This window comes from Brassica oleracea, chromosome C3, assembly GCF_000695525.1.
Source record: "Brassica oleracea var. oleracea cultivar TO1000 chromosome C3, BOL, whole genome shotgun sequence".
Taxonomy (NCBI): domain Eukaryota; kingdom Viridiplantae; phylum Streptophyta; class Magnoliopsida; order Brassicales; family Brassicaceae; genus Brassica; species Brassica oleracea.
Window position 1 is genome coordinate 17,839,888 of NC_027750.1, and position 12,470 is coordinate 17,852,357.

The following is a 12,470-nucleotide window of genomic DNA, read 5'->3' on the forward strand; positions in this document are numbered from 1 at the left end:
CCATTTCGTTCACTCCAAACTTTGTAGAATAATTCTTAAAAGACCATCAAAACAATATTGATGTTGATGACGGGATGAGCACATCAGGACATGTATTCGTTTTCGGTTTATCATTGATACTTGGACATTGCAGAAGCAGCCGACAGTCGTTTTATCATCATGCGAACCAGAGTTTATGGCGGCAACAAAAGCAACAAAATAAACTATATAGCTTAAGAAATTGTTATATAGGATACTAAATAAAGAAGGCGAAGAGGTCGACAATAAATTGGTTATTGCTCTAACTACGAATCCGGTTTTCATAGAAGAAGTAAGCACATATTTTCAAAGTATCATTTCATTCATGAATATGTGGAGAATGGACAAATCGAAGTGCAGTACGTACCATGTGTTAAGTAGAAGGCGAACATCTTTACTAGCCATTAGTAAGGATTAACTTCAAACAAATGAACAATTTAATTGGAGTTCAAAAAATCGATATTCTTAATTTAAGTTGGAATTAAAGGGGTGAATGTTGGATAATTCCAAAATTTATGGAAATTAATAAGTGTTTAATTAGTTAAGAGGTAGATACAAAAAAAAAGAAATCTAAATTAAAATTGAAAATTTGCTAATTAGATTAGGTCTGTGTTTTATATTTCACACAGAAAAACAAATTGTCTTTCTATATAAATATAGATTTTATGGAGAATTGTTCCGTAAGATTTAAAAGAAACATTGAAAGTTTAGTTTTGAGAAATTTCTAAAGTGATAAAAAAAATATTTTTATAATCTTTTGTGTTTGTAGAAATTTATATATGTTGTACGAGCACACTTTTATTTGTTATTAAATCCGCCCACAGCGTTCTTGTAACTTATTATGTATTTCCGCAAAAACGACAATATAACTTCGTGGAACGAAGACATGATCTTATCCTCTAGAGATGTCAAAGAGATAAAGAAAACAATGAGTACGAGTGATCGACGTGCATTTTCCACACCTTGACACAACGTGTCGTGTCGTGTCGTGTCGTTCCCATGCAATGTTGTCATTCTATACCACCTGATATTGCGTGTCTTCTCTCTTCGTCTCATCACCGTTGTGGCCAAAATCTATTAAAAATATAGTTGAATTTATATATAATACATAAGTAAATGGTCGTTGAGTGTCAATATCATTAATGCGTTTTGATCGAAGATGGAATTGATAAACGACTTCCTCAACCTTACTGCACCTTTCTTCACCTTTTTTGGTCTTTGCTTCTTCTTGCCTCCTTTTATCTTCTTCAAGTTTTTGCAGTCTATCTTCTCTACCATTTTCTGTGAAAATCTTAATGGGAAAGTGGTTCTCATCACTGGTGCTTCCTCCGGTATCGGCGAGGTTTGGTTATAATGCGTTAATTTATTGTAAAATTTTAGACCGAAGAAAGGAATAGTATTCATTTGAGAGTTACTTATTATTATTTTTATCATCAGCGATTGGCGTATGAGTACGCAAGTAAAGGTGCATGTCTGGCTCTGACTGCCCTAAGGAAGAACCGTCTAGAGGAAGTGGCAGAGATTGCACGTGAAGTTGGATCCCCGAATGTTGTCACCGTTCATGCTGATGTCTCCAAACCTGATGATTGTAGACGAATCGTAGATGAGACCATCTCCCATTTTGGCAGATGTAATTCAGTCAAACCATTCCTTCGCGATCAAAACCGGCCTTTTTATAGTTACTATTTCGAACAAAAAAACAACATATTGATATGATCAATAAGAGTAGATAAAATATTTTTAAAACACGTCCGTCTTAAATAGTCTCAATGTTAAATCAGTAGTCTGTTTTGGTTAGTCTACCGTTGACTCGCTTTGACCTTACAGTGGATCATCTTGTAAATAATGCTGGAATAACGAAGATTTCAATGTTCGAGAACTTTGAAGAAATAACTAGGACAAGATCAGTTATGGTAATGTTATATGATTGTAATTTACAAGATCAGCCAACTGCTGGATCATTGACCTATCATTTGAATATATATTAGGATACTAACTTCTGGGGATCAGTTTATACAACTCGTGCTGCGCTTCCTTACCTTCGACAAAGCAATGGGAAGATTGTGGTTATGTCGTCCTCTGCGGCATGGCTAACCGCCCCACGGATGAGCTTTTACAATGTAAGTCAGTAAGTCACTATACACAATATATCTTAGTAAAGTGTCCCGTTGGTCCAACGTTGATTTTGAGTAATTGTACATAATTCTATATGTTAGGCGAGCAAAGCAGCTTTGTTAAACTTCTTCGAGACTCTGAGAATTGAGCTTGGCGGAGACGTACACATTACAATCGTTACGCCTGGTTATACTCAATTCGAACTCGCACAAGGCAAGTATTTCTCTGCTGAAGGAGAGTTAGTAGTCGACCAAGACGTCAGAGATGTAAGTCAAAGCTAACTCCTTAATGTACATGTACATTCTTGAATAGCGATGTGCTGTATCCGTTATAATTTGCTCGTTTTCAAACTAAATAAGGTTCAAGTAGGAGGATTTCCGGTAGCATCGGTATCAGGTTGTGCAAAGGAGATAGTGAACGGTGTGTGTCGGAAACAAAGATATGTGACCGAGCCATCATGGTTTAAGGTGACGTATCTTTGGAAAGTATTTTGTCCGGAACTGATTGAGTGGGGTTGCCGGTTGCTGTTCATGACCACGTCTGAGGAAAATGCACTCAACAAGAAGATCTTGGACAATACGGGTGTACGTGGGGTCCTGTACCCCGAATCTATCCGAACGCTTTGAAATCAAGTCCGAGTAGCTAGAGTAATATGGGTGATAATTCATAAAAAGTCAGATGCAATGAGTATAAAATATAAGTATCTCACGCTGCACAAAAAAAAAAGTATCTCACAGCTTTTGTGGATGAACTTTAGATGTGTATTATGTTAATATGTTACTGTTTGCTTGTATCTTATAAGAATACGTTACTATGCAACACCAGACATGCATATAGACGAATCCAACCATACTAACAAAATATATAATGATGTTTAATTATACCAAGTAAAACTAGTAGAGAAGTCATAAACCGAACTACAAATCCTCCAAACAAACCAAATTGAAAGAAGAAAAAATCATTTCCAATTCGGGGTTTAACACATGTTTTAAAAAGTAACTGCCTGCTATAGTTTAGATTTTGATTTAAAATAATTTTTCTGAGTTTGCAATTGTTTTACAATACATCAACGGGTTCATAAGTTCCTACTAAAATGTATCAATTATTATAGCTGTGGAATGGGCTGGCTGATTATTGGTTGCCCATGTCCAAATATAAATGAGTCTAATTTAGTGACACCCATTTGTCCATACGGATTATAAATGGACAAGAATCACATGACCAATAGGTAATGAGCGTTAATGGATTTGGACTATGTGGACATGGGCGGTCCAATGGTCATCCATTTGTCCATACAGATTATAAATGAACAAGAATCACATGACCAATGGGTAATGAGCGTTAATGGATTTGGACTATGTGGACATGGGCGGTCCAATGGTCACAAAAAGCTAAGGTTTCTAAAATCCGAGTTTTTCTGCCAAAATCGCAAAATCGATTTTTTCCGCTAAAATCTTAATATTAAGTTTTTTTTGTCAAAATCATAAAATCAAGTATTCCAGCTAAAACCGCAAAATCAAATTTTTCGCCAAAACCAAAAATTGATTTTTGTCGCCAAAACCGCAAAATCGAGTTTTCCCGCTAAAACCGCAAAAATCGAGTTTTCCCGTTAAAACCTCAAAATCGGGGTTTCTCGCCAAAATCGGAAAATCTGTTTTTTTTTGCTAAAACCGAAAAATCGATTTTCTCCGCCACAACCGCAAAATTAACTTTTTCTGCCAAAACCGCAAAATTTAAACTTTTCTTATATGGTCTATTATGGATTCCATGGCAGCCCATGTAAACACGGATGTTAGTGAGTCTGGTCCTTAATGGACATGGTTCTTAATGGACATGGTCATTTTCTGACCGCAAACAATAAATGGACAAATGGATATGGGCTAATAGAGGTGGGCTAACCCAGTTTACGACTCTATCAATTATGTTTCTTAAACAGTAAAGTCTGTACAGGCGTGTCATTTTCATATTTTTTACGGGCAGTTCTGTTGCTTGGTTTAGGAAGTATAACCGTATTATTTATATATATTTTATTGTTTTGAATAATATGTAAAGTTTATTCAGAAAAATTTATTTTTTACGGACTAAATTACTGGAAACAGAGATTTTAAAACATAGTACAGACTTTTTTTCAAACTCCTATCGTGTAGGTAGCCATACTTGAAGCACAGCTCCGAAACGTCGAATCCTCTTTGAGCCCAATAAGAGACACTGATTTCGAATCTGTCTATCAATAGTTTTTATCATCAGAGGCCAGAGTTGGTGAAGTACCATGTCCAGGGGCGAAGCCGAACATTACTATAGAGCCTGTGCACCCATAAAATGATTTATAACTTAAATTTCCTAATAAAAAAACATAGTGAATATGTTAGATCTGGTGGAAAGTTTATGATGTGCACCCACAATCTCTATTTTTAATGTTTTATTATTGATAGTGTACCCAATAGAAAAATTCTCTAGACTCGCCCTTGACCATGCCGACGGTTGTTTCGTTCTTTCCAAACTGAGTAGAGAACCACTTGAAAGCTATATCGCAGGAGATAGAGCAGTATCATCGGTTGGGTATTATCAGACAGTATCTCCCTGATGTCTTGCCATCGAGAGGTGAATTGGGAAGGCAGGATATTTTGAGTCAGGTTCAGCCATATCTCTTGAGAATCGCTGCATTCAAAGAATAAATGTTCTCTAGTTTTGAACTGGTGTTGGCACAGAACACATCCAGAATTTATTCCAGAGTTCCAGAGGATCATTTTGTCCCCAGTGGACAGTCAGTTATGCACCGCAAGTACCAGCTGACTTGCGGTGCTGAACTGCGAAGCAGTAACCACGTGCTACTTGTGTCAAACTTCGGTTTGAAAACATCTATATTATCCTTCCATAACACAACGTATTCTCATGTACTCATCTTACATCTATGCTTATTCAGTGCTTCCTCAAACATAATGTAGAGATCGTATCTATGCCGTCGAGGGAGTCGTGACATAACAGATTCCACCGTCACGGTCAGAGAGATTCCCATGTCGATACAACCCCTTGCTCCCACAATATCAAATAAGCTATCCATATCTGACCATGCATCAAACCAAAATGAGGTGCCACACCCATTCTTAACTTCAATGCGATGGAAGTCCTTCGATTTATCTCGAAACTTCAAAATTTTACGCCACACCCATATTCCCAATGTTGAGTTTGAACGTACTGCCCAAAACGTCTCTCCCTTGAGCAAGTACTCTGTAACCCACCGAGCCCAAAGAAAATGAGAAGATGTGACTCTCCATATTAGCTTCAGACAACAAGTAATGTTAACTTCTTTCAATGGCCTTAGATCCAGACCCCCTTCTTCTATCTTTGGCGTGACCACATCTCGAGAAATTTTTGCTTTACTAGCGTTCAACTCCGGAACACCAGAGAAAATCTGAGCACAAACTATTATCTCCTTCAAAAAATTTTCTGGAAGGCAAAAGGACGACATCCAAAAGTTTGCAATTCTTATGAGCACGGACTTAATAAGTTGCAATCTCCTGGCCCTAGATAAGAAACGGTTTGTCCAGAGGCTAATTCGCTTCTTTATCTTTTCAATGAGAGGTTAGTAAACACTTTTGCCCATTCTCTTTGTCAAGAGAGGAAGGCCTAAATATATAACAGGTAACAGGCCAACGTCCAAGTGAAACTGATCATGTATTGCCTGTCTATCCTCCTCCTGCATACCACCACAATAAATCGTAGACTTCTCTACACTCATCATCCTGTATTGTCTGTCTATCCTCCTCATGAATACATTGGGAATAATATGGTTGGTGTGGAAGTCAGATGTGAGAGTAACTCCATTCTTTAAAAGTGAACAAAATCTCACAGTATCGATATCGATAGATGGAGCAGAGGAATTCTTCTACTCGATTGTTTATGCTTCAAATGCAGTAGAAGAAATAAGGGAGTTATGAAAAGATTTAAAACTTCATCAGGATTCACCTATTATTCGACACAAACCTTGGATAGTAGTAGTAGGTGGTTTTAATGAAACTTTGGAGATGGAAGATCATTCCTCACATGAGAGATCTCCTATGGTGACGCAAGGAATGAGGGATTTTAACGAGATTGTGCAGTACTGCTCCCTTTTGGACTTAGCCTCGCATGGTCCTCGATACACTTGGTGTAATAAGCGAACTGAAGGTCTTATCCTAAAGAAGATAGATTGTGTTCTGTTCAATGATAGCTGGTTAGCTGTATACCCTCAATCTTATGCAGTGTTCGAAAGTGGTGGAAGCTCGGATCATCTTTGATGCCATATACAGCTAGAATTAATCAGAACTCTCCCGGACTAAAAGACCTTTTAAGTTTGTCAACGCAATCACACACCAGGAGGAATTTTCACCGGCTGTGGGATAGTACTGGGACTCAACTGAGCCAATCTTCCTCTCAACAACTTCATTGTCCAGGTTCTCAAAGAAGATTATGATCTTATTACATTTTAGTTACTACTCTAACAACTCTCTAGCACCATCTAGATTTATTGACTGCAAGATGTATTAGATGGAAACACGGCAGTGTATCACATGTTACTCACATCCACACTTCCTGAGAATGTCTGGAGAAACCAAAGCTGACTTCCAACTTTAATCTATTCTACTTGCTTTGTTTTGGGGCTTGGTATACATTGGATCGGAGTCCTTTTGGAAGTCTGGAAGGTATTAAACTTAGTGTCTCTCGTTCTCCTTCCACCTTTCTTTGGCATCCATATTTACAAAAGATTGAAATTTTTCCTGCGGCCCCATTATTCTACTCTAATAGAATGATCACATATTGTTTGGAAGTGAAGGGTAGATACATTATCGATGACTCTACTATTCACCTACAGTTTTCCCAGTAATACTATATATACTATATAATAAAAAAAATCGGATTTAGAGAAGAGAAGAGAGAGGGAAAACCAGAAAGGGTTACCTGTGGGTCCAGATACTTGCTTGAGTTGATTCCATGTGTCCCTTGATCGATACTCCCAAGATGTAGCCTACACATTTACTTTAAGCAGAAATGAGGTAAGCAGAAGGGTACGTTAGACACTATCAGTGGAGTTGTGTGATGTATGGTAATGGTGACTAAGATAGAGTGTAGTACATTGGATCATCATTAGTAATGATTCACTTCCACCTATCATATTTTCAGAAGTGAGAGTAATGATTTTAAATCATGTGAGTCTCTGCTGTTTTCAAAACCTCTTTCATTAGGACTATTCTTGTTTTCCTTGAGGACAAGCAAAAGAGTAAGTCTGGGGGAGTTGATATACCATGGATTTTACCAGTTTTTAGCCATGGTATATAGTTGTTTTAGGAGTTATTTATTATATTCTGGAGCCTTTTAAGAGTATTTACACGTTCATGAGTGTTTTGGAGGAAAATTGTGATTTTGGTGCATTTTGGAGATAAAATGAGAAGAATCCGTAGCTGACCGAACCAGTCCGAAGGTTGAAAATCAGAGACAAACATCGATCGGCGGACAACTTTTTTCGTCGATTGACAGTGAAGCGCGCAAGGCCCAACTTGGTTCCCAACCGACTTATGGCCCAAGTTCCACATCAATTCCAGAAATATCCATGGCCAACTTTAACCTAATATTTATGTGCTCTGCCATTATTTTGGGTAAGACACACTTTCATACTTTATTATTTTCATAGCAAAACATGTTTAGGGTTTTTAGTAGTTTGGAGAGAAGATCCAAAACTCCTTCAGAGTTTTGTATTGGAGCTCTAGTTTTTCTACTTTATTCTATTTATATGCATTTTATTCAGATATTTGCTATGTTATATTTTGTTATGTCTGAGTTACCTTTGTTAGATTTATGGTTTAAAGTAAGGCTATGGGATTTGCCCAATATATAGATACGCAAATGTGACAAAAAATTTCTTCAAGGAATTGTTTGTAATGTTTGTGTTCTAGAGTAGCTAACTAGAAGCCTGAACTTAAGATAATTAGGTGCACACAACGGCATGGTTTTTACCTGAATTAATTTTCTTCAGCTAGGATTGCTAGGAACAAGCGACAGCTGATTTAGTTAATACTAGTGAACCTATCGAACAGCTCACTAAAGCTTGCCTAGGTAAACGTCGATCGACGCTAATCTCATAGCATCAATTGACGTTCAAACCATATCAACAAGCAACATCTGAGATATTGGACTTAGTAAATAGGATTTATTCGCATGCAGAAGCTGGAATACTTTGCAATTTGAATTTGAGTTCTAGGATTGAAAACCTTGGCATCTATATCACTACAATCATGATTACCTGAAATCCTAGATCTAATTATTTCTCATAATTGTTTACAACCTCAACCAATCAATCAACTAAACAACTACCTTGTTCACCCTTGCTTTTTATTAATTACTCTGTTTGCCTAGCTTAATCATAAGATGATTAGGATCTATTGTCTTCCTTAGCTCCTTGTTGATTTGATCCCTAAGTACTACGACTGAACCTCTTATTTGAGAGAGTACACGTCCCTCCTTGGGGGTAATTTGAGTGATATCAAGATTCCCCCTCTTTTTCCCAACCACCTGCAACCTGCAATATATGACGTTTTTCATTTTATTTCGGAGGAGACTTCAATTTTTATGTAGAACAGAAAATACAAGGACACTTGCGATTTTTCTACTTTGTAAGGGAGAAGGATTTATTCTCTCTGTCATTTTTCGAGAAGAATCCCTGAACTCTATTTCATTCTTTTGCAATCGTTATTCATGTTTCTTCATCATCTATCTTTGTGTTAACTTTGTTTATGTCTAAGTAGTCATTTTGATAAGTTTAGGATGTTAAAGTGTCTAAATACAAATAAGGATTATCGCTGAGATTGTCTTCATTCATTATTTCACTTAAAGCTTGCATTAAAATGAACACTTAGTGTATGATTTTAAGTTTAATCTATTCATCAAAAGTGTTTGAGGTTGATATACATAGCACGAATGAGCAACTTCTCTCTAACCGACGAAAGTAGATGTTAGAGCAATTTGTGAACTAATCGAATCTGAGCATTAATGTTTGTCATCATGTTTGAATCCAAACAACAGTTTATGTATTAAAATCGCTTGAAAAAGGGGGAGATGGCACGACAATTGATGAGTATTTTTAGTTGTAAACTTGTTTAAAATTGTTCATTGAATCGTTATTTGGCTCATGATCGCTTGATACCTGATCCATCTCCCCAGGCTTAGCAATTTTATTAATCTGAAACCAAACCAATCCATCTCTTTTTCTGGTTTATCTGATTTTCTTATTTTGCAGTCAATCGATTTGGCTTAGCTTCATATCAAACCATAGAATAGAAGATGGAAACGGTCCTCTGGCATCGAATCTAAAGTATTACAATAACCACTGTAACTTGTAGAAAATATCCAATTTTAGTGTAGCAGACCCCTCGGAGGGGAGTCTTCATGGCAAGACCATGAGACTTGTGGTCCTCGCGGAAATTCTTGGAATTATGACAGAACTTTAATGTTCCAGGTCTGATCTCTGGAAGAGTCTCCATCTCCTATTGATCCTCCACGTTTAACTTCGTCGGCCGTCATTGTCGTCGCGGGTCTTATCTTTTGGTTTTGACATCGAAGCGTGTTTTCAGAGAGAGCTTTCTTTTCTTCTTCCATTTCCATGTATCTTGAATCCTAGTGGAAAGAATCCTCGAGGGTGACATGTTTGTCAAGCAAGACATCTTCATGAACACACGATTCATGCCACAAAGCATTTCAGGTCTGCTATCGCGGCCTTGTTGTTCACGACAATGTTAGAAAGGATTGCTTTGAATCTTCTGATGAATGAACGGAGATAATCTTCCTTTATATGTTAAATTTTCCATAGGTTAGTATCTGAAGCTCCCTTCTCTATGAACATGGAGTAGTACCTCATGAACACCGTAAACAATTTTCTGAAATTATCGATAGAGTTAACCTCCAATCGAGAGAACCAGTTAGGAGACGCTCATGATAAATTTTTGACAAACTTTTGACAATAGCCGGTTTTCGTTCCTGATATCACTCAAATTACCCTAAGGAGTGACGTTTACTCTCTCAAATAAGAGGTTCAGTTACTTAGGAATCGAATCCACAAGGAGCTAGGACACACAATAGATCCTAATCAGCAATGATTAAGCTAGGAAAATTATGAAAACAGTAAATAAGCAAGCAAGGCAAACAAGGCAGTTGTTCAGTTGATTGGTTTGAGGTCTGTAAACAATTATTAGAAAGCGCTAGATCTAGGGTTTCTATTCAAGTAATCAGGAATATATAAGTATATAATACTTAGGTTGTCAATCCTAGAACTCGATTTATAGTGTAAAGATATTCAGCTTTCGCATGTGAGTCTTATGTTTGACTAAGTCCAATATCTTCGCTTCTGCTTGTTAATACGGATCAAACGTTGATCAATGCTATGGGATTAGTGTGGATTGATGTTTCCTTAGACATGCCTTAACGAGTTGATCGATAGGTTCACTAGTATTGTCTAGATTATCTTTAACTTATTTCTTGCAATCCTAGCTCAAGAGAATTAATTCTGGTGCAGAACCTATCGTCGTAGTTGTTCACAATTCTAAGTTCAAGGTTCTAGTTAGCTATTTTAGAACACATGCATTAACAACAATTCCTTGAAGGATATTTATCACCTTAAAAATTCTATATTTTGGGCTAATCCCTCATAACCTATTTGAACCCTAAATCTAACAGATGAATTACTCAAACATAGCAAAGTAAATCATAATAGATAACTGAATAAATTGCATAAATAGAATATAGTTAGAAATACTGGAGTTGCAATACAAATCTATGAAGGAGTCTTGGATCTTCTCTCCATACTACAAAAACCCTAAGTAATGTTTGCTGTGAAAAGTAGAAAAGTATGAAAGCATGTGTTGCCTAGAACAATGGCAGAGCACAAAAATATTAGGTTAAAATTAGCCAGGGGTATTTCTGTAAATGTGTGTGACTTGAGATTTAAGTCGGTTGATAACCTAGTAGGGTCTTGCGCGCTTCGCTGTCGATCGGCGGTACATGATGTGCATCGATCGATGTTAGTCTCTGAATGTCAACCTCTTGACTGGTTCAATGGCAGCTACGGGGTTCCTCTCATTTTATCTCTAAAATACACAAAAATCACCACTTTCCTCCAAAACACTTCTGAACCTATAAATATGCCAAAAAGGTTTCAAAATATAATAATTATATCTTAAAACACTCATATACTATGGCTAAAAATGGGTAAAATCCATGGTATATCAGTTCTCCTTTGGCAAAACGAGTTTGTCCCATTGTAATGCATAAAGCTGTCAGTGAGCTCGGGAATCCGTTTTACCATCATAAGAGAGGATTTTCTGCTTGATTTTAGGTGATGCCATCCGTGAATGATGTCTTTTGTGTCTCTTCAATGAATTTGTCGACCTCATGGTCCAAGCTAGCCGCCTGGTGAATTTTTGATTGCATTGTTTGAGATTGGCTATAGTTCGGGCCAGTGTTCGTTTTATGATGCCGATCTCGATTTTTGGGCTCGCTGTTTTTTCAATTGGGATGGATTCTTGGCAGAATCCCAATCTGTTGTTTCCTATTGAGTTTGTACGTCCACCTAGGGCTGGCGTGGAGTCTTTGTGATTAGGGCTGGCGTGGAGTCTTTGGTGATATGCACTTAAGGAATTGATTTGCGCCTACTGGTTGGTCTAGACCTGATTGAGTTGCTTGAAGCGTTAAAAAGCTTGCTGTGCCACGGCATCCTACTGACCTGTATGTTAAATCAAAACAGAGAACTTTTTGCAAATTATCACGTATTTGTGATAACATACCATTCAGATTGATGGTTGATGCCGTTGGTAACACTGCCAGTTGGGGGTGGTGTGGGAGTTCCTTCAGGATTGAACTGCTGAGTTGCGTCCTGCTGGATGATGGGAGTGTTATCTATAGAATCACAATATCAATAAGAAGTTCTTTTCTTATTATTCAATCACCAAGTTCAATATCAAGATCACAAAATCACACACCTATGCATCACAATATGCATCACTATATATAGGACTTAGACAACTCCTAATCCTCATAGTATTATCACAAAACATAATATCATAATCCTTATAGATAAACATAATTTTAAATAAGGAAAAGTAAACTTGCAACTCAAGCTTATCCAACATTCTCCCCCTTAAGCTTGAACTTGTCTTCACACACATTTTGAACTCCAATAAGTTCTCGCATCTCCTTAAACTTATTTCGACCAAGTGAATTGGTGAGGATATCCGCCTTTTGCTCACTTCCCGGAATATGTTCAACTTCAACCAACTCATTCTCGACACACTCTCTTATAAAATGAAATCTCC

At 37.2% G+C, this 12,470-nt stretch overlaps 1 protein-coding gene across 1 annotated transcript; it reads left to right on the top strand.

Annotated features, from left to right (window-relative positions):
* Nucleotides 1-1,162: 1,162 nt before the first annotated feature.
* LOC106333477 (11-beta-hydroxysteroid dehydrogenase 1B-like) lies at nt 1,163-2,841 on the top strand. Its single transcript, XM_013771918.1, has 6 exons — nt 1,163-1,360; nt 1,456-1,648; nt 1,846-1,931; nt 2,007-2,138; nt 2,235-2,399; nt 2,493-2,841. Exons 1-6 carry the CDS (start codon nt 1,178-1,180, stop codon nt 2,757-2,759), a joined length of 1,026 nt encoding a protein of 341 aa, XP_013627372.1. The 5' UTR covers nt 1,163-1,177; the 3' UTR covers nt 2,760-2,841.
* Nucleotides 2,842-12,470: the final 9,629 nt, after the last annotated feature.

What these genes read in the sequence shown, in the direction of transcription:
- LOC106333477 (XM_013771918.1), top strand. Translation starts at nt 1,178, where the DNA reads ATGGAATTGATAAACGACTTCCTCAACCTTACTGCACCTTTCTTCACC. An exon ending in CACGGATGAGCTTTTACAAT is followed by an intron (nt 2,139 to 2,234) that starts GTAAGTCAGTAA and finishes TCTATATGTTAG; the next exon opens with GCGAGCAAAGCAGCTTTGTT. An exon ending in TCGACCAAGACGTCAGAGAT is followed by an intron (nt 2,400 to 2,492) that starts GTAAGTCAAAGC and finishes AAACTAAATAAG; the next exon opens with GTTCAAGTAGGAGGATTTCC.